This window comes from Onthophagus taurus, chromosome 11 (assembly GCF_036711975.1).
Source record: "Onthophagus taurus isolate NC chromosome 11, IU_Otau_3.0, whole genome shotgun sequence".
Lineage (NCBI taxonomy): Eukaryota > Metazoa > Arthropoda > Insecta > Coleoptera > Scarabaeidae > Onthophagus > Onthophagus taurus.
Window position 1 is genome coordinate 23,355,524 of NC_091976.1, and position 20,862 is coordinate 23,376,385.

Below are 20,862 nucleotides of genomic sequence, written 5' to 3' on the forward strand. Positions count from 1 at the left end.
TATTGCCACTTTATGTAGCATAATGGTATAGGAAGTTTCTCCTGGACATTCTTCAATATTATTGCTGTCATCCCTCAACATCATCTTAGACAGTTCCTAAAACTATGCTGGACATCTTGGAACTCCTCAACATTGTCAAAAGTATTCTTTGATATTGTCCCTAACACACCTCAACATATTCCTGGAAATTTCATAATGTTTTCTCTTCAATATGTTAATTCTTATGTTAATTTTAGATTTATTAAAAAGAAATTTATGAATAGAAATTCTCTTACCGTTTGAATGTCCTGCTAGTAAATCTCTAAGTTGATTTGTCGGTCCACATACTTCAACAGCAGAAACTCTAACTGAAAATCGAGCTCCGGTCTTTTGCTTCTGTTCATTGATGCCTCGAAAAAGCCAGGAAATTGCACACGGAATAATTCCGAGTGTGTTGGCGCTGTCCGTGTTGCCCAACATAGTATACGATTTCCCTAAAACCAAAAAAGCATAGGTGAAAAATTTTCTATTTCGCAGGTAGGTACCGATGCGGTCGTATTTCTTCCATAGCGGACAGATAACTGACCGAATGGTACCCAGAGGCGCGATTGACGATTCTCCTGTCCACTGCAGTAGGACTTCGTATCCGGATAACAGGCAGTAACCCGGTTTCCCTTTGAAATTTATAGTCAACCGCAGACAGGTTTTGTCTCTTATCTAATATGTCACAGAAAATTTACCTAATCAATTTTCCAGTCAATTTTCATACGATAATAGAGCCGATTAGATAGGGGTTAGGTCTTTAGTTTTCGTTCCGTTGAATTACTTGAACTAGTTGACAGAGCCATCACGTGAAAAATTTGCAATTTGATGAAAATGGGGTTTCCCCTGTACGTTGTCGCCGCGGTAACAACACTTTGGGGCAAAGTGCGCATACAAACTATGGGCGCTTTTTTTCCGATAAAAAGCCACCCCTTAATCCCGTCCGAATAAATATCCGGCCCTCCCAAAAGGAGATATCCGCTTTAGGGATGCGTTCGATTTCCGCGGCTAAATGGATAATAGATGCTCGCGTTAAATCGATTACCTACGGTGTTTACCGTTCCTCCTACGACAATTTATCGCCGATATAAAGATGATTTTGACATAAATATTAATTAATTAAAAGAACTGTCATTAGAACTTACTTTTCTTTTTGGTTGGTTTATTTACTGAATTATCTAGTAAACGTAGTCGTTTATCTTCATTTTAACCCTTTAAAGTTTTCAAAAGAACACTTTTTTCCTTTTACTACGAAATCGCTGAAATAATACTTGGAAGCACGTGTTTCTTTCTGGGTTCGGATCGATAGTACAATAATCGTAAAGAATACGGCGCGTAAATAAACGTTCTTTTTCGTAGTACTTCCCGTTTCTTCCAGCACAGATTTTCTTGTGCCATTGTGCGTCTCGCACGTAAACAAAGCGGCCCCAATAAGACTCGGGAGCACTTTGGAGCTGCTCCCCGTTTCGTAGAGCGCGAGACGTTTGCATCTAAATTGGTTATTACTCGACGGTTCGTGGCAAAACTCATTTGAGCGTGGTACAACTCTATTTGGGTTGTAAATCAGTTTGTTATTTCGCAAAATTTTTGTCACCGCAAACTTGAATTTCTTTTAGTTTTTGCCATTTTTTTTTGAATAAACGTGCTTTTTATACGAATTAATTTGGATTAATTAATTTTGGTCGAGAGATATTAAAGTCGGCGTGTCGAATGCCCGTTCTGACAGATACTTAATATGCTAATTCTTCGCTTACGAGGTACCCAGATAACGGCTAAAACGGTGTGAACGACGACTCTCGGGGACAGTTCTACCGAAAATTTCGTAGTCGCCAGATTTACGAATGCGTAATAACCGGGTTAGGACGCTTTTCGACGCTCGCCGCTTTATCAAATTTTCAAGTTAAACTTTTAGTGGAACGACCGGCTTTATCGCAATTAACCACTAATGATTCCATTAACGCTAGTTACTTTCGAATTCGATCGAAAACCAAAATCGAGCGATGAATCGCGAATTTCGACCGCATCGCGTTGTCAGACTCAGAATTAATAATAATGGCTCGCATTAATCCTTTGTAGAGAGCAAACAGGGATAAATTCACACTACACATGCCTACATGTATGTATGTATGTTATAGTCGAGAAACCCCCTTCAAAGGATATTAATAACAATCAAACTCGCACGAGTTAATTATGGTTATTATCACAAAAAAGTATTCTTACCTAATCCAGCGTGTCCAAAACAAAAAAGACATCCATCCGCACCATTTATGACAGCATGTATGACATCGGTTAGAGCACTCGAACAAATTTCAGTCTGAAATCAAAATCGAATCGTTTATTACCCGGATTACCACTCTGACACTTGATAGAGATCACATGTTGCCTGAAGAAGATTGCATATTGCTTGCAAAACACCAGGTTTTCATCGTAGAACACAAGATTCTCTATTTGAAGCTTGTTGAAGGCATATTGCTTGAAAAAAACTGTATAGTGCTTGCAAAAGACTAGATTCTCATAGTAAAAGATCAAGTTCTCATTATAAAAGACAATATTCTTATTGTAGAAAACTAGATACTGCTTGCTGAAGTGTAGATACTACTTGTAGTAGTATAGATATTGCTTCAAAAAGACTATATTCTGCTTGATCAATACTAGGTACTGCTTAAAGCTTGACGAAGACCACATATTGCTTGAAGAAAACTATATACTACTTGCGACGGATCAGTTTTTCGTTGCAGAAGACTGAAAATTTTCGTGGTCGAGGTAATATGATGTTTGACACCAATCTTGTTATGATATGGTATTAATCGTAGTGTCTCATCCGCAAGCAACCTCGGCGTAAGTCACATCGTGTATTTCAGTGTATTAAGCCGAAACCAAAATCGAAGGGATATCCTTTAATAACCTGTGACTATTAGTGCAATATTCTACACTCTGACACTTGATGGAGATCACATATTGCTTGAAGAAGATAGCATATTGCTTGCAAAGGACCAGGTTTTTATCGTAGAACACAAGATTTTCATTGTTGCAGCTTGCAGAAATGCAGCTATTGCTTGAATAGGACTATATACTGCTTGAGCAAGATTAGATGCTATTTGAAGCTTGTTGAAGGCATATTGCTTGAAAAAAACTATATAGTGCTTGCAAAAGACTAGATTCTCATAGTAAAAGATCAAGTTCTTATTATAAAAGACAATATTCTTATTGCAGAAAACTAGATACTGCTGCAGAAGAGTAGATACTACTTGTAGTAGTGTAGATATTGCTTCAATAAGACTATATTCTCCTTGAAGCTTGACGAAGACCACATATTGCTTGAAGAAAACTATATACTGCTTGCGATAGATAAGTTTCTCGTTGCAGAAGACTGAGGGATCTCGGCTTAAGATAATGGCATCGTGTATTTAATTGCATTAACCAGTCATGTGTTGATAATGGTATTGACCTCGGTTTAATCCAGTGACATTGTGTATTTCAGTATATTAACCCGATGCCAAAAGAAAAAATACATCAATCTGCACGATTAATGACGGCATGTCATACATCGGTGAGAGCGCTCGAACAAATTTCAGTCTGAAACCGAAATCGAAGGGACATCCTTTAATAATCTGTGATTATTAGTGCGATCTTGAAGACGACGCCAGACGTTTCATCAAGTCCAAACGTCGTGTTCAAAACTCGCCTAATACCCGGACGTTTCGATGACGAATGCGACCGCAAGAGAACGTTCAAACTTTGCGTAATATCGCGCGAATCGGCACCTGTTCCTGTCTAGGATTAGGATTGAGGACACAACTCCTTGTGGTAGTTGTAGACGCTTTTCCGATCGATAGTTGAAAAGTTTTTTCATAATAGCAACAAAATTAGAATGATAAATTTCATTTATTTCTTTACACTTTAGATAGAGTCTATTTAGTAGTTTTCTCTAATTATCGTTTGCAAATTTGTTATCAACCCCCGACAGAATGCAAATTAACAGAGAGAACACACCCTTTGTTCGGTTTGTTTTATTGCCGTAACAACGTAACAATGAATGGGCGTGTTTTTTGCTTGTTCACCCATTTTTACTCATGAGTTCCCTTTATTAACGTACCCGAAAAACCTTCAAAACTAGAAAAAAAGTAAATTTTATTTTAGGAACTCATTTTAACCGCTCAAATGTAAAAGTCGTGTCGATGTTTCTAAGATTCTTTCCCCCCGAAGTTACTGAAGGAGCCTGGAGGTGGTGAGGAATTTTGGGAAAGTGTCGATTCCCACGTACCTCTTCTCAGTCCCCTACACTTTTAAGCAACGTCAACCCCTCTGCTCTCGTTGAAAACGTCGTCGAACGTAGTCGGCCTACTTTTTCTTTAATATTCCATAAAGATCTTGATGAGTTTTTTACGCGTTTTGTTCGAAATTGGTCGTAAACACTTATCTTGGGTGGGCATATTTTCCTGGGCTTTTTTGATAAGAAGGAAGGGCTTTTTTACTTTTTTTAATTCGTTTCACCTAGCTTACCTGAGAGTCATCTTGCGAGAAGATTGCGTCAAACGCGAACATTTTCGGTGCTGCTACTCCAACTCTCCTGTCTTCGGGGGCTGCTAATCCGCTACAAGCAGAAGGGTCTATTAACGTAACTTGTTTCTTTCGCTTGTCAAGGTTGAAGAAGCCGTTTGTACTCCCCGTTTCACCAAGATTCGAAGTCGGCGTCGACACTCTAAGCATCACTTTAACCTAACAACAACAAGAAAATGTTAATTAACCGAAAGGAACAAAAACTAAATGCTTCTCGACGACATAAATTTTCGATTCCCGTTGGGAGGGAGGTTTAACACACGGCGCTCACCTGTCAGGTTTTAAAAGTGCTTATCACCAATTCCCAACCCAATTATAATCGGAAAAAAGTTGTCCGTGCATACGAAAAGCTGGTGCTCTCGGGCTATGTTCAATTTCGCTTTGCGCCCTTCTCTTGGGTGATTTATGTCGAACGGAGCTTTTTTGATATATGGCCTCTGTAATTGCCCAAGTTTTTGAGTTATGCGCGGGCCGAGTGCTTTTGCGACAGAGCGCAAATTAACTACGCCATTGAAAACGGTAAAACAGACCGTACGCGTGCCTCTCTTCTTGACAGGACAACTTACCGCCAGTGAGTTACGCGTGGAATAATTGAAAACCTCACGAATATTGAACGAAGGATTTATTCAAACTCACCCAGTGTAGATGGATTTATTTAATAATCCCCACGTCGGATGTTGCACGCGGTTTAAAGTTGGTTTGAAGGACCCTTGTCATTACCGAAAACTGAATACCGAGGGTGTTCCTGAATAATTTCAAAATTTTCTACTTCAAGTACCAGATTTCATGAGATAGATATTCACTAAAACTTTTTTAATTTATTAATTTACTAATCTTTTGGTCCAATTTGGCCAAATATATATATTCTTATATGATTTATTAAGTAATTAAGATTCCCGTTGTTGTTACCATTGTAATTTTAGTATGCGAAACATTTCTGCATTGGGATACTTTGCACCACATTATAACGGGGTGGTCAAGCGACCGTTCGTGAAAGCAATTAATAAATTAATTTATAGTTACCAGGTCGGTGTTGACATAATTTGCAGTTAGTTAGCCCCTCTCGGGTTTCCATACTCGACGTTGTTGTTTCGGTTACGAACGCATATTAAAGCAGACGTATTTACACCAATGAATGGAAGGAACACCACCCCTTTTACAATAAATCACAAACTTTTTGCTACTAAACGGTCCCCAAATTAAGTGATCAAAAGGGAAGAGGGTGGTATAGATTAGCAATCGGCTTGTTTTCTCGTTACCTACGTATCGGGTAGGGTGCTCAATGCTTTGAGGAGTCGAAGGGGATTGCGATATCGCGTCGACGCTCGTTTCAGTGATGGATTTATTGCCGGAGGGCACCGTAGGTGGCGATTTTTGCAAATTTACCGGGGACCGGTTTGTTGGCGACGACGTCGTCGCCGATCCAATTTTCCGACGCTAAAATCAATACGGTTTATTGGACGTTTTGACAGTCCATTAAATTATTTAATATAAATTCTGAAACGCCCCAAAGGCATCGAACGCAATTTGAGTGGTTAACGTTGTCTCTCCGCTACGGATATATTCACGTTTGATCGACACGTTACAGGTTAATCGGCGGAAGCATTCTAATGCATCACAATTGAAATCGAAACACAACACAGTAATAGTGTAGTAATTTATCAAATTGATGACAAGAACTAATAGATAATAGAATATTAAGTAAAGGAAGCGATGAAAAATACTCCTATTAGAACACTTTCTTGAAGAAGACTACACCACACAGTTTGACGTTTATATTGCTTAAAGAAAACTATATACTGCTTGTAAAAGACCACATTCTTATTATAGAAACTAGATGCACCCCATCACAGTAAACTAGTGCTTTCATAAGACCAGATACTGGTTTTAGAAGACTAGTTACTGGTTGCTATAGTGTTTAAAAGGCTATATATTGTTTAAAGAAAATTATATATTACTTGCAAAAGACCACATTCCTATTGTAGAAGACTACTTGATGCTTACAAAAGACATCATTCTGCTTAAAGACGATTTACATAAGACTATATACTATATGCAAAAGACTGCATTCACAGTTCAGAAGACTAGCTACTATTTGTAGAAGACTTCCCCGCTTCAAGAAGACTATACAATGAGACTTGATGGTGATCTTATATTGGTTGCAAAAAAAAAGAACAAATTGCAAATGGTTTGGTTTTGATTGTAGATGTGGCGTACATCTAGACGGCTGAAATGAATCTGGAAAGGCTTTACAATCTGAGAAGGCCAGAAATGTTTGTAACCTTTACAATGACACTTTCTCGGGTTATTGAAGGACAAAAACAAAGCCATAAAACGTCGAGCCCTCGAACTTCAACGGAAACTTTCACCGGAACATAAAAGAACCAAGAAGAGAGTTGGTTCCAGCATTTTTGATCCCGAACAACCGTTCTTCGAAGCGCATCGATACTTTTATTGTTATATTTTTGTTTGTAAATAAAATTTCATTGTTGTAGCAAACAATAGGTTTTCCTAACTTTCTCTCGCTAGTATCAAAGCATTAGCCCGCAATAGAACACAAAATTCTGCAGAAAACTAGATATTGCTTGCAGAAGAGTAGATACTACTTCTACATTCTGCTTGAACAAGACTAGATACTGTTTGAAGCTTGACGAAGACCATATGTTGCTTGAAGAAAACTATACTGCTCGCGAGATATCAGTTTCTCGTTATAAAAGACTGAGAATTTTCCAGGCCAAGGCAATACGATGTTTAACACCAGTCTTGTGTTAATATGGTATTAATTGTAGCGCCTCTGCTTAAGTCAGTGATATCATGCATTTCAGTGTGTTAAGCCGAGGTCGCTGACGGTCGAGGCAGTTTTATACCAGTCTTGTGTTGGTATATTGCTTCAATAAGACTATATTCTGCTTGAATAAGAATAGATACCGCTTGAACCATGACGAAGACCTTGACGATGCTTAACACCAGTCGTGTTGATATGCTATTAATTAATGCGCCTCAGCCGCAACCAACCTCGGTTTAAAACAATAGCATCCTGTATTTCAGTGTATTAAGCCGAGGTCGCTTGCAGCCGAGACAGTACGTTGTTTTACACTAGTCTTATGTTGATGTGGTACTAAATGTAGCGCCTTGGCATAAGTGTTAAGCCGAGGTCGCTGACGGTCGACGCAGTTTTATACCAGTCTTGTGTTGGTATATTGCTTCAATAAGACTATATTCTGCTTGAACAAGAATAGATACCGCTTGAAGCATGACGAAGACCTTGACGATGCTTAACACCAGTTGTGTTGATATGCTATTAATTAATGCGCCTCAGCCGCAACCAACCTCGGTTTAAAACAATAGCATCCTGTATTTCAGTGTATTAAGCCGAGATCGCTTGCAGCCGAGACAGTACGTTGTTTTACACTAGTCTTATGTTGATGTGGTACTAAATGTAGCGCCTCGGCATAAGCCAATGATATCGTGCATTTCAGTGTATTAAGCCGAAGTCGCTGGCGACCGAGGCAGTACGTTGTTTTACACTAGTTTTGTGTTAATATGGTATTAATTGTAGCGCCTCGGCCGCGAGCGACCTCGGCTTAATACACTAAAATGCACCATGCCATTGCCTTAAGCGGAGGCCGATCGCAGTCGAGGCAGTACGTAGTTTTACACTAGGCTTGTATTGATATAGTATTAATTGTAGCACCTCGGCCGCAAGCAACCTCAGCTTAAGACAACGGCATGGTGTATTTCAGTGTATTAAGCCGAGGTCGCTCACGGCCGGGTATTATGGTGTTTTACACTATTCTTGTGTTGATATGGTATTAAATGTAGCGCCTCAGCCACAATCGAACTCGGCTTGGTCGCTGATATCATTGTTTCTTATAATTAAGCCGAAGCATTGCTGTTATTTAGATTTGGGTTGGTTAATATTAATTGTAGTGATATAATGATACAAAATATCTTTTGTACTGAAGGCTTAAGCCAGCGACATCGTGTGTTTCAGTTTATTAAGCCGAGATCGGTTGCAGCCAAGGTTGTCCCTTGTTTTACACCAGTCTTGTGTTGATATGTTATTAATTGTAGCGACTCGGCCGCAAGCGACCTCGGCTTAATATACTGACACACACGATGTCACTGGCAGTACGTTGTTTTATACTAGTCTTGTGGTGATATGGTATTAATATTAGCACCTCGGCCGCAAACGACCTCGGCATAAACTAGTGCGTGGTGTGTTTCAATGTATTAAGCGCCTGCGGCCGAGGCTGTCGGTTGTTTTACACTAAACTCGCGTTGATATGGCATTAATTGTAGTGCCTCGGCCGCAAGCGACCTCGGATTAAGCCAAAGACGTCGTGTGTTTCAGTGTATGAAGCGGAGGTCACTCGCGACCAGGTATTATGTTGTTTTACACTATTCTTGAGTTGATATGGTATTGAATGTAGCGCCTCGGCCGCAAGCGACCTTGGCTTAAGACAATGACATGGTATATTTAAGTGTATTAAGTCAAGGTCGCTTACGGACGAGGTGGTACTACTGGTATTAATTGTAGCACCTCGGCTTAATATACTGAAATGCACCATGCCATAGTCTTAAACCGAGGTCGCTCGCGGTTAAGGCAATACGTCGTTTTACAGTAGTCTTGTATTGATATGGTATTAATTGTAGCACCTCGGCCGCAAGCAACCTCGGCTTCAGACAATGGCAGTACGTTGTTTTACACTAGCTTTGTGTCGATATGTGGTTAAATATAACTATTAAATTTTTAATTCAGAATCGATCGATTAAGAATTTGAAAGGAAATTCTTTGGGTTGTTATCAAACATTCACAAACGCAATTTTCTTGGGGGGATCATAAACGCATTCGCTCACGGTAGGTAGATGAAAATTTGTTATGGCCAATAAGACAAATGTGAGGATAAATTCGCGCCTAACGTGATGGTGATTTTTACGATATTAAGCTGGGTCGTAAAACTGATCGGTATAGAACGTTATCTATCCTTTTCGCGTTCGTCGTAAAACATTATGGTCGCGCAAGGTTCCATCTCGCGCACAATCGCATAAACCGAGCAGAAAGGAATGGGTGCCTCGTAAAACGCCGCTCATAAAATTTAATACCACATTTGTTTAGAGCGAAATCCTTCTTAGTCCTTAAGGCTTTTAATCAAGGAAGGACTCAATTAAAACTAGGTTTAAAACGAGATTTAAAGCGGAGTTTAGAACGGAGTTTAAAACAGATTTAGTTGAAGCTATTGTACGGTTTGTTTCGTACTCGCAAAAGATTTATGTGTATTTTTGGGAATATTGTTATATCGAAAAAGAGATTGAGTGCTTTCGAATGTTTCGTTGAATACAATAATATAAACTCGACCCATTTTGGGATGTTGGTGCAATATATTCGCGCGAGCTTTTAGTTGGACGATGTCTGCATTTCGGTTTTGATCGATAATTTTTAATTAAAAGTCCTCGTGAAATATGAACGTCATAAATCGTAAACAGATCGCTGAGCAATTCAGTGTATATTTATTAGTGGGATCGAAAGTTATATGGAGCATATTCGTAAAGATATAAACTTTCTGCAGTAGGTTCAAATATTTAGTAACATCGATTTATCTGGGAGCCGCAATAATTAATTTACGTTCGAATCAGCTTTTTAACCCGCGATGATTAACATCCGATAAATATGTCGGTGATGGCCCCAGTGTAAATAATAAATCATACCGGATGCAGTTGCGCCAACAAATACGTGGTTGAAACTACGGGAATTGAAAGTTAAATAAAAGTTACGGAATCGAAAATAAAAAAGGGGGCACCCGCGACAGCAGCAAAGTTTTATCACCAATTATGCAAATTATCTCCCTAGTTGAGATTCGAAACTTTCTGAGCGGGTGGGAAACAGTTAGATGGCACGACCGTAAATTTTGTCCCTTTCGTCCCCACACCGCACGGCACTGCGCATCATATCCCCGTCGCTGACTTTTATGACATGTTGAGATTTATCGTTACATCATCGGGGCACACGTTTATTGTTCCATAAAAGTTGGTGGATGCGCCGGTTTATCTCAAACGACGATTAAAAATTTTACGACCAAGGCAACTTCCTGTTTCGATTTAAGTAGCAATTTGCAGGTGGACTTTATATATAAATCAATATATTATCTTATTAACACAAACTTTAAAAATTGAAATTAAAAGCGTATACAATTTCCTTGAATGGATGACGAAGCTGTCTTGAATTAACACCGTACTTTCCAACAGTAAACGAAATGTCGTTGAAGTAAATATACCTGTGGAGTGGAACGAGCTGCTGATTAACCAGAACGACGCCGTAAAAGCGGAGGTAGAAAAAGCGCGGCCGCCATCGCCATAAAGACTTCTAACGTACTCGAGCTTTTTGCCGACGTCAGTTCCAACGTGTTGCTCCGTCATTATGAATTCTTTGAGAAAATTGAATAAACCGCCCCCTAGCTTTCGGACCTTCCGACCCTGTAACGACCTCGTAAAATGTTTACAGCAGAACGAAGTCGACATTCTCGTCGCGACGGAGGAAGTACGTCCGCACGCACCCCGGAACTAAAACCTAAAGGCGATCTCAATACGGGCTCGCTTATGGGAGAACCTTAAAAGTCGATTTGAATATTTTAATTGCTTTCTACTTTGGGCACAAAGGGTTTCGCGTAACGAGGCGCACTCTAAAAACTGGAACTGCGCGTTGCCATCGGCGTCGAAGCCGAAGCGCCGCGCCGGTGTAAATATTATGGTTAAATTAAATTTTAATTACCGCGTTTTAACGGGCGCAATTATAAACTTCGCGACGTCGGATGGTCTATAAAGATAATGTCCGCTTTAAAATCAACATTCCAACGATATTATATCCCATTTTATCATCGTTCTAATAAAAGGCTAATTTGTTTTTTACTGCCCAAATTCATAGTTTACAAAAAATATCTCCTTCCTTTATTCCTTCTGTATTTAGGACTGTTTTTCGGAAAGTTGTCGCTTCATCTTTTTCTAGGTCTTCCAATGCTTCTTCATCCTGATGGTGACTTGTCCCATGTTATTTTTACAATTAATTCTTCTGTCTTTCGTCGATGTACTCATTCCATTTCTTCGTTCTGTCCAATACCCAATCATTCATGTTATCTATCCTGCAAGCCTATCTGTCTAGGTACCACTAGTTAGCATTAGATATCACTGCGTTGCATATTTTTATTGAATTAAAACTAGAACTAACACTAGACCTAGAATTAGAAACATTTAGAAACTTTCTAATTCTAGGTCTAGTGTTAGTTCTAGTTTTGCATTAGCACTATCACTAGAACTAACACAAGACCTAGAACTAGAATAATTCGGATTTAGCCGTCTTGACAGACTTGCGGCTAAATCCGAATGTTTCTAGTTCTCGGTCTAGTCTTAGTTCTAGTATTGCACTAGCACAGTCACTAGATCACGTAATATGTCACGTAGTTTAGCGCATGTATGTGGCTGATTATCCTTCATACATCTCTTAAGCGGCCCTTACACGATCAATAGTATTGACAATATCAATATTGACAATACAACCATCAATCCTCGTGGTAACCAGTCTCAATACTTCACTACCTTACACGATCAATATTATTGTCAACACTTTTGTCAATAAGTTTGCTCAATAAGTCGCCTTTTTACCACGAACAGGGTGAATCTACGTAGTTTTACTTGGTTATTTGCCGGTTTTTCCTTTCCAAATATGCCAATATTTTGTATATCTAGTACTGTTGAAAGAAATCAGCCTCTGCGATGTTAATGATTTCAAGAACTACTTTCGAATGGATGAAAATACCTTTAACAAACTGTTACAGATGGTTGAACCATTTTTAAAAAGACAGGATAGCAATATGAGAGAAAGTACAAATGTTAGGGAAAGATTAGCCTTAACCCTGAGGTACTTGGCCACATGAAGAAATTTTGAAGACTTTAAGTTTTCTGTCATAATGTTCCCAGCAACTATCAGCAAACCTGTAATAGAAACCTGTGAATCCTTTATACCTACAGGTGTTCCAAAACTCATCGTCAAGCGGGCACCGGATGAGAGGCAAACCCACACCTGTTCTGGTAAAAATAAGAAAAAAATTCCATGTCTCTTAGTTAAGTGGTAATAGACATATTTTTGAAAATGTTAAAAATCGTTCCCGTACATCATATCTTTAGGTATCTTACGGTATCATATCTTACGGTCAGAAATGTTCGCAATTTAACAGTGATTTTTTTAATAATGTATTCCTTGTGAACCATGCTACCATAGAAGTCACAAATCAAACAATAAAAGTCCTTAGTGTTGCAAAAAAAAAAATTAATTTGATTGAGTTAAGGTTGAAAAAATGTATGTGTATTAAGTTTGACACACGATTTCTAATAAAAGGAGTAGTACAACACCCTTGGCAAGTTATTTTAAAAGATGGCCAGTTTAGTCAAGTTTCCAAAATGGTGCCCGCTTTTGTTGAGTTTTGGGACACTCCGTATATGCTTTACAAGACATGAACCATGTCGTGTTGAACATCAACAACGTCAGCTAATGGGTCGGTCAGTTTCACCATTTCTTCAAAGGCGCGCGGCTTAAAGTGAACTGAGTGTAATGTAGAAAACAGAGATGTTATAAACGAGTATTTTTGTGGAACAGGTACAATATGTTCCTGTTCCTAAAAAGTAACTGTTCCAAATACCTGTTACAACTGTTATTAGGTATACTATACTTAACCTGTTCCTATATCTAATACTAATTTGAGTACATTACACTGTTACCGATAAAACCAGAGCTTTATAGTGTTGTTTCTTTGTCTCAATTAAAAAAAAATATCGGTTCAACGCCGATTTTCATTCCAACAAAAACAACCGTTTTTTTTTCGGTTTTCGGTTCAGTTCCAAGTAATAAATTTTAAACACCGTGATAAATAACCAAAATTCTAATATATTTATTTTTCCATATTGTGTCATTTAGACACGCTCGTCTGCGTACTACCAGATGTTAACCGCCCTATTTCCCATCTTGTATCCTTTTAGTTCGACAAAAAATATCAATTAATTAAATTGATTAAAAGAAAAAGTTGAAATAAAATAAAACTTAGAAACAGAGAGAAACGTTGGTCGCGCTAATGTAATTTAAAAGCATGGGCGACATGGACAATTCAGTCGAGAGAAAAAGTTTAGCAAATAACTTCTGATTACGGTCCGAAGGAAACTCTTAAACTAGACGGGTTAAACTCTGCCCTGAATGGATTAATTAAAGAAAATTCGCTTCATCGGACAACGACCGTCATAGAACGATGGTCATCGATGGTAAATCTCCGGTAAAACGTTCGCGTGTTTCCGCACGATAAACTATGGAAAGTGCGTGGAATTAACTCGTAAAGAATAGAGAAAAAGAGGCGGAGGTGCCCGGGTCGTTGTTGTCGAATCGGGTCGCGTTCTTCTCCAAATCGAACCAAGAACCCTCCATCGGCGGATTATAAAATATTGGCGAAGCGTTCGGGTATTTCAGCAACGCCAACGATTTAAATTGTATACACGAGACGAATTTATATTTTCCTCGAAAAATACTCAACATGAACAATTTTCCCGTTGCGAATAAGTTTCTAAACGTCATTTTATTTCGAGTGAATAACACTGAACGGGAATGGTTTTGTCGTAGCGAATAAGTTAATCGCGTAATTTTCACATATTTTTCGCAAGATCTTCAATTAAGATTGCTTTGTTTCAGTTGACGCACGTGGTAGCTAGCTAGTACCGGATTAATTATGTATAAAAGGCTTTCCATGGTTATCGTACCAACCGAATAGAATTAACATTTTACATACATAATCCGCTATGTATGCTCTGCGGGATCGACGTAAGCCGGTTTTCCCCGTAACTTTCACGCCAAAGGGAGATTTTAACAAATGAAAAGACGCTCTTGATCCCGATTTTGGTCGGATCTATAAGGAGTGGATGTAAATCAACGTGGAGAAATCCCGTTTCAACGCAGATTTCGTTTGAGTCTCGTGCAGGTAAAGCTTATTTGGGGCGGCCCCCTCGAGCTTCCGGGTGACAGCTCACTTACATTTTTCTCTACTGTCCTTGTCTTCGTCGTGAATAAAAGGTTTCAATCGGTTTTCTAGAAACTTCACAAGAACAGTTCATATTTACTTTGTAACATGTACTTGTAGATTATACTCGTCTACTACGTTTATAATTTACTACGCTAATTGATTTATATCAATCAATAGAACAGGCGGGTTTTCGCCTGACAACCTCTAAAGTATCAAGACATTCATCGAAAAAACAATAGAGTATAATAAACAGGCAGTTTTACAAGCACTTGAAGAATGTAGAGTCGATTATCGATACACCAAACTTATTTATAACATGTACAAGAATGCTAAAATGACGGTAAAATTGCATCAAAGTATTGAACGAATACCTATTGGGCGTGGGGTAAGACAAAGCGATACAATCTCCCACAAATTGTTCATCACAGTCTTACTTCTTCATACTTCACTGTATATATCTATACAGTGAATTTTACTTAAAATGCAATATGCAAAAATATAGTTCCATAGAAATCTACTTACTTTGTTCCACATAAAATGTAACATGTCTGAATGTTTCTATTTCTAGGTGAAATGTTAGTTCTAGTGACGGTGCTAGGTAGCGCTAGTTAGTATTAGATATCACTGCGTTGCATATTTTTATTGCATTAAAACTAGAACTAAGACTAGACCTAGAATTCAGACGCACGGCTAAACCTGAAACTTTCTAGTGCTAGGTCTAGTCTTAGTTCTAGTTTTGCACTAGCACTATCACTAGACCTAGAACTAAAATCATTCTAGTTTTACACTATCACTAGAACTAACACAAGACCTAGAACTAGAATCATTCGGGCTAGATCTGAATGTTTCTAGTTCTAGATCTAGTGTTAGTTGTAGTTTTAATTATTATGCAGCACTGACGTCACGAGCGGGCTTTCAAACTATGCACCTGTTCCTATGATGTATCAATCCTCTTAAACTCTACAGTCATTGTTATAAATGCAGTGTGTTAATTAATTATCGTACTCGACGTCATCATTGCAAGTATGCAACCAATATCACAGTATAGGCGAGTTGCGTATTGCAATACCAATACTGTGATATTGGTTGCATACACTGTACTATTAAAAGCTATGTTGCAGTTTATGTGGGACAGTGCAAGTGCATAATAGCTTCGTAACTATGGTTACTGCATTCATATATTGCGAGTTATATGGAATTCCCGGTATATATGAAAAGAAAGGCTTTCAATCAATTCGTGCTTCCGGTTATGACATAAAACTTTAACGTCAACGGTGGCCACAGACAGGAGGCTCAAAGTAACGCAAAGAAAGATTCCTGAACTCTGGAGGACCACATGTGAAGAAGAACTGGCGTAAATGATGTGGTTAACATTGTGATAAAGCTCAAGTTGAACTGGGCGGGTATATGTTACGCGAAAGAAGAATGAGCAGTGAACAAAACGACGTCAAAAGAATGACCAAGAATTGGATTCAGACAGAATAGAATCGAATATATCCAATAATGGACGCAGAGGGCTGCTTGATGATGTCTACGTTTATATACAGGGTGTCACACAGAAAACGCCCCAAGCTGTAACCTGTTATTTACATTTCCATTTTTATGACATTTGATTTCTAGCAAACGCCATCTACAATTTCAAACGATTATTAACTCTTGTTTTTCAAATTGCTGCGTATATTTTTCTTCACGTCATTGGATAGAGATTTTTTTTGTGAATCCATTGATGTACAATACATCCGTTTTAAATGTAATTTTAGCAAAGAAAAGACACCTGTATATACAGGTTGTCACATAAGATTGCCGCAAGCTGTAACTCTGTCATTTACCTTCCGATTTTCATGAGCGAGGTATCAAATGAAAAGCTTTGATGAATACTATGATTCATACTAACTAAATAAACATTTTCTAACGCCATCTTCAATTTCTGGCGATTATCAGCTTTTGTATTAATTATCAGCATTAATGTATTCTTTTAATCATTAATCTATTAATGTATGATGATTAACATCAATATTAATTGTAATTGTAGCATAGAAAAACATTAAAATAGTTTCCGAACATTCTCTTAAAGTCACTTGTGTTATACTGTAGTGTGCCATGGGATAAATAAAAAAACAACTTATAAGTACCATTTACAACTGCTTCGGACATTGAAATAGCATTTAATGACTGTTATCAGTTTTGCATGTTATTTTTTTCCATGGCACACAGCAATACTACAGAAGTGACTAAGGGCCGGTTGTACCACCTCCCGATAAACTATCTAACGGATAATTACCATGGATACAGCGGTTTTAAGCGCTCTCATTGGCTAATGTCCATTACTACCATCTTTTAGTTAACTTTATCTTATAGATAAACCCATCTACTAGCCAATTAGAGCGTGTAAAATAGCCGTAAGCATGGTAATAATCCCTTAGATAGCTTAACCAGAAGATGGTAGTAACGAGCCTAAGTGCGCCAATTTATCTATCGGATAAATTTATCGGGAGTTGGTACAACCGGCCCTTAGACAATGTTCGGAAAATGTTTTAATTGTTTTCCTCTGCTAAAATTACAATTAATGTTAATGTATTGTACATGTATAACTAGGTTCAGAAGAAAAATCTTTATCCCATAACGTGAAGAAAAGCAATTTGAAAATCAAAAGTTGATAATCGCTTGATATTGAAGATAGCGTTGGAAAAAATTTATTTGTAGCATGAATCACAGTATTCATCAAACCATTTCATTTGATGCCTCGGTCATGAAAATCGGAATATAAATGACAGAGTTACAGCTTGGGGCGTTTTTTGTGTGACACCCTGTATTTTTTTTTTTAATTGCAATGGAATTTTTAATAGAGTAAAAAACCGTACATAAATGTTTGTTCACGGTGTGTCGTATATTTACGTTGCACCGTCGATATTTATGTTGTGCTCTGCTCATTTGGGTTCCACTATCAATGAAACGAGCCGTTTTATGTTTATAAATATCAATTAAATTTCCCCTAATTAAAATAAACTGAGCGGTTTATTAATTTTTTTCGACGTGTACTGATGAAATTGATCGAACCGGACGCACAATTAATAGCGTAACAAACGCCATTATGTAAATATAACAATTAATATCCGTACAGGAAATTGTTTTAATCATATACGCACTAAAAAAATCAATCTATATTAGCGTATAATTGCTAGTTAACTATCGATAAATTATGTAGGGTTTATAATTTACATTAATGGTAATGCGGAAATTTGTATTGTACGAATTATGTTATCATTTTTAATGAGGGTTACAAAAAGAAAAGTAAAATTTTTTTAGGATATAGTTTTGGTTTCAAAGCCTCTTGAGTTAATGCACTGCTGCTCCGTTTCGGCGGCGGTTTCCGGTATACAATGGCAGAGGCGTACGCTAAGTAATTTCGCACAATGCACACGTCGCAATCAATAGCTTGCTCGGGGCATCTTAATCTGCCAGATAATGGGCAGACTGACGATCAAATTTACCGCGTCCTCCAACGAATAGGCGGTCGATGTCGACCGCCTAATTGGTCCGCTGTGGTGACGCGACACTCTTGTTTATTTTCCATTAGCTCGCGCTCGGTCCGATGTCAATTGAAAAGAATATGAAATTGGGAAAACGTACACCATAAAATACCCAATTCGAGTTTAGAGAGATGTAGAGGGAAATGTGAAATCAAATCGAAATGATTCCAGTAACCCCGTAATAGTAAGCAGATATTGCATATGTTTTCCCCTACTAATGCTTTTCACGCAAAAATGTAGGGAAAGGAGACGACGTTTTAGGGGTTCCATCCTTTTTGAGATTCAAAACCTGGACGTTTCCACCAATCCCCTTATGCGATTTAAAGATATTTATTGCTACAGGGGGCGTGTAGATACTCAAGCGCAAAACGACGTATGCATGCAAATCATGGTGGTGAGCTTACTTTGTATTTTTTTTTCGCCACGACAGGAAAATTCAAATTTTCTCATCAACATATTATCGATGAGACTACTTTTAAAATCACTTTGACATTTTTTCTTTTAGCGCCATCTATTAATATCTATTATCAACAAAGAAGTTTTTGTATTTTTATTTCTTTTTATCAAATTTTCGTTTATTGAACTTTTCTGTGAGAGAGAGAGAGAAAGAGAAAATAATATTAGGGTGAAACGTTGAAATTTTCGAAATTAACACCCTCTTACGTTAATAATCTCTTTATGGCGAAGTCGCCGGTCCGGTGTAGATAATGTGAAATTGAAACACCTTAACGACTCTTGTGGTCGTTCATAAAGACGACGCCCGATAAAGTGGACAAAAAATTAATGGCAGTTCTTTCTTCACGGGGCGTTTGGCTCGCGGTGGTAGGTTAATCACTCGAAGGAAATAAATGAAGCTTTCGTTGGCCGGCACCGCGTAATGATTCCTTCCTTCATCTTGCTTTTATAAGCTGGTCCCTTTAAAGACGTATTTTTCACTTGCCGCCTTTAATAGTGAAGGTGGCCTTTCATTCTTTCACCCCTTCAAGGTTTTCTTATACTCTTTTAGTTCTTAAGGGTGGCGGTTTAAATAAATAAGAAAATCAATTTTCCTCTATTACACCAAACTATTGTCGCCACAATTAACTTTAATTAACAATGCAGCCTCAAGCTTTCAGGCGGTGGTAGATTCCGGGCGCCAAATCCTTGCATTCACCCCTTTGACTGGCGTCCTCATTTCTGACAGGCGCCCTGATAATTGCATCTTCCCCTTAGCGGTCGACGTTAATGAAGGAGCCCTCTCGTAGCTGAAACGGCGCTGTCGAGCAATCCAAAACATGGTGGCACACACACCAAGCACGTATACGTCATCTGCGCCGAATTGGTATCCCAACGATTTTAAACAAAGACGGATCCGCTCGAAATGACTGCGGTCTCTTCCTTGAGGCCGCAGGCTTCCAAAACTGCCAAACAGGAAAACCGTCCCATCGTTGGTTAACTTTAATCGCAATTTCTTGGTATCCGGCCGTAGGGAAAATAGAATCCATATCCCATTAAAGTTTTTGGGGGTGCGCGCAGGTAAAGCTCGCGATGGCAGGTGATTTCTCGAGCCTACGGCTATGGAAAGAGCGAGGGAATTCAAAATATAATTTCTGGTTAACGAGAAAATTATTTTGATGGTGTATGTAAACGAAATAAAGTATACAGTAACAACCCGACCGCAGCTTTTACCTTTCAGAGGCATACATGTATATATATTATAGTTGATGCAACCCCCTTTCTGGCGGTGCAGTATTTTGCGGTTAGCGGTCGCTCCGGGTGTATGCAGAGGCACAAGGACTTATATCAAACAACGCAATCATCGTGGTCTCCTGTTTACATTACGGACATATGACCCTTATTATTCACAATAATTTCTGTCTTTTCAACTAGATATTTTAGGTACATTAACTTTATTTGTACTAAATAATTAGTACAGTGTGTTAATTAATTATTGTACCCGACAAGTATGCAACCAAATACGCAAATCGCGTATTGCAATACCAATCTGTGATATTGGTTGCATACTTGCAATGATGACGTCGGGTACATTAATTAATTAACACACTGTACATCATAAATTAGACATGACGACATCTTTTGGTCTATATATTATAATGATATGATAAATATAAAAATGTGTTAAAATCTGATTGATATATACTATTGGGGTATGGTCCATCCATACATTCTATATTTATGATTAGCGACGGTGAAAACCTAATTTCCATATATATATGTTATATGGGAGACTTAACAAAGGTATTTCCCCGAATCCAATATCTTAAACAAAATTATATTTGCATACTCTTCCGATTATACAACCTCTCTCTAGACTACTTCCTTGCAGAAGAGTAAGTACTACTTGAGGAAAATAGCTATTGCTGGAATAGATCTATACAGTGAATTTCGCTTAAGATGTAATATACAAAAATATATACTAGTACCGTAGGTGGTAGGTAGCGCTAGTTAGCATAAAATATCACTATGTTGCATATTTTTATTGAACTAAAACTAGAACTAACACTAGACCTAGAACTAGAAATATTCGTATAATATAATGATGACTAATATAAATGATGAGCTCTAAGATACGCAACTTTGCCCCCATTTAATCATTTTTGTATCTCTTATGGCTTCTGAGATCCCAATGGTGGGGGTCGAATTTGAATTACCCTGTATATTATAACGCTTGAACAACACTAGATTCTCATAGGAAAAGA

At 38.2% G+C, this 20,862-nt stretch overlaps 1 protein-coding gene across 2 annotated transcripts in view; it reads right to left on the minus strand.

The window, feature by feature from the left end:
• The window catches only part of LOC111427583 (kinesin-like protein CG14535), a 134,248-nt gene that overhangs the window by 10,285 nt on the left and 103,101 nt on the right, over positions 1-20,862 (minus strand). For both annotated transcript variants that reach the window (XM_071199933.1, XM_071199934.1), the window contains 3 exons: positions 4,525-4,740; positions 2,242-2,335; positions 276-473 (listed from right to left, as the gene is read on the minus strand). In XM_071199933.1, the coding sequence (XP_071056034.1) occupies positions 276-473; positions 2,242-2,335; positions 4,525-4,740 (508 nt within the window). The remainder of the gene's footprint in view (positions 1-275; positions 474-2,241; positions 2,336-4,524; positions 4,741-20,862) is intronic.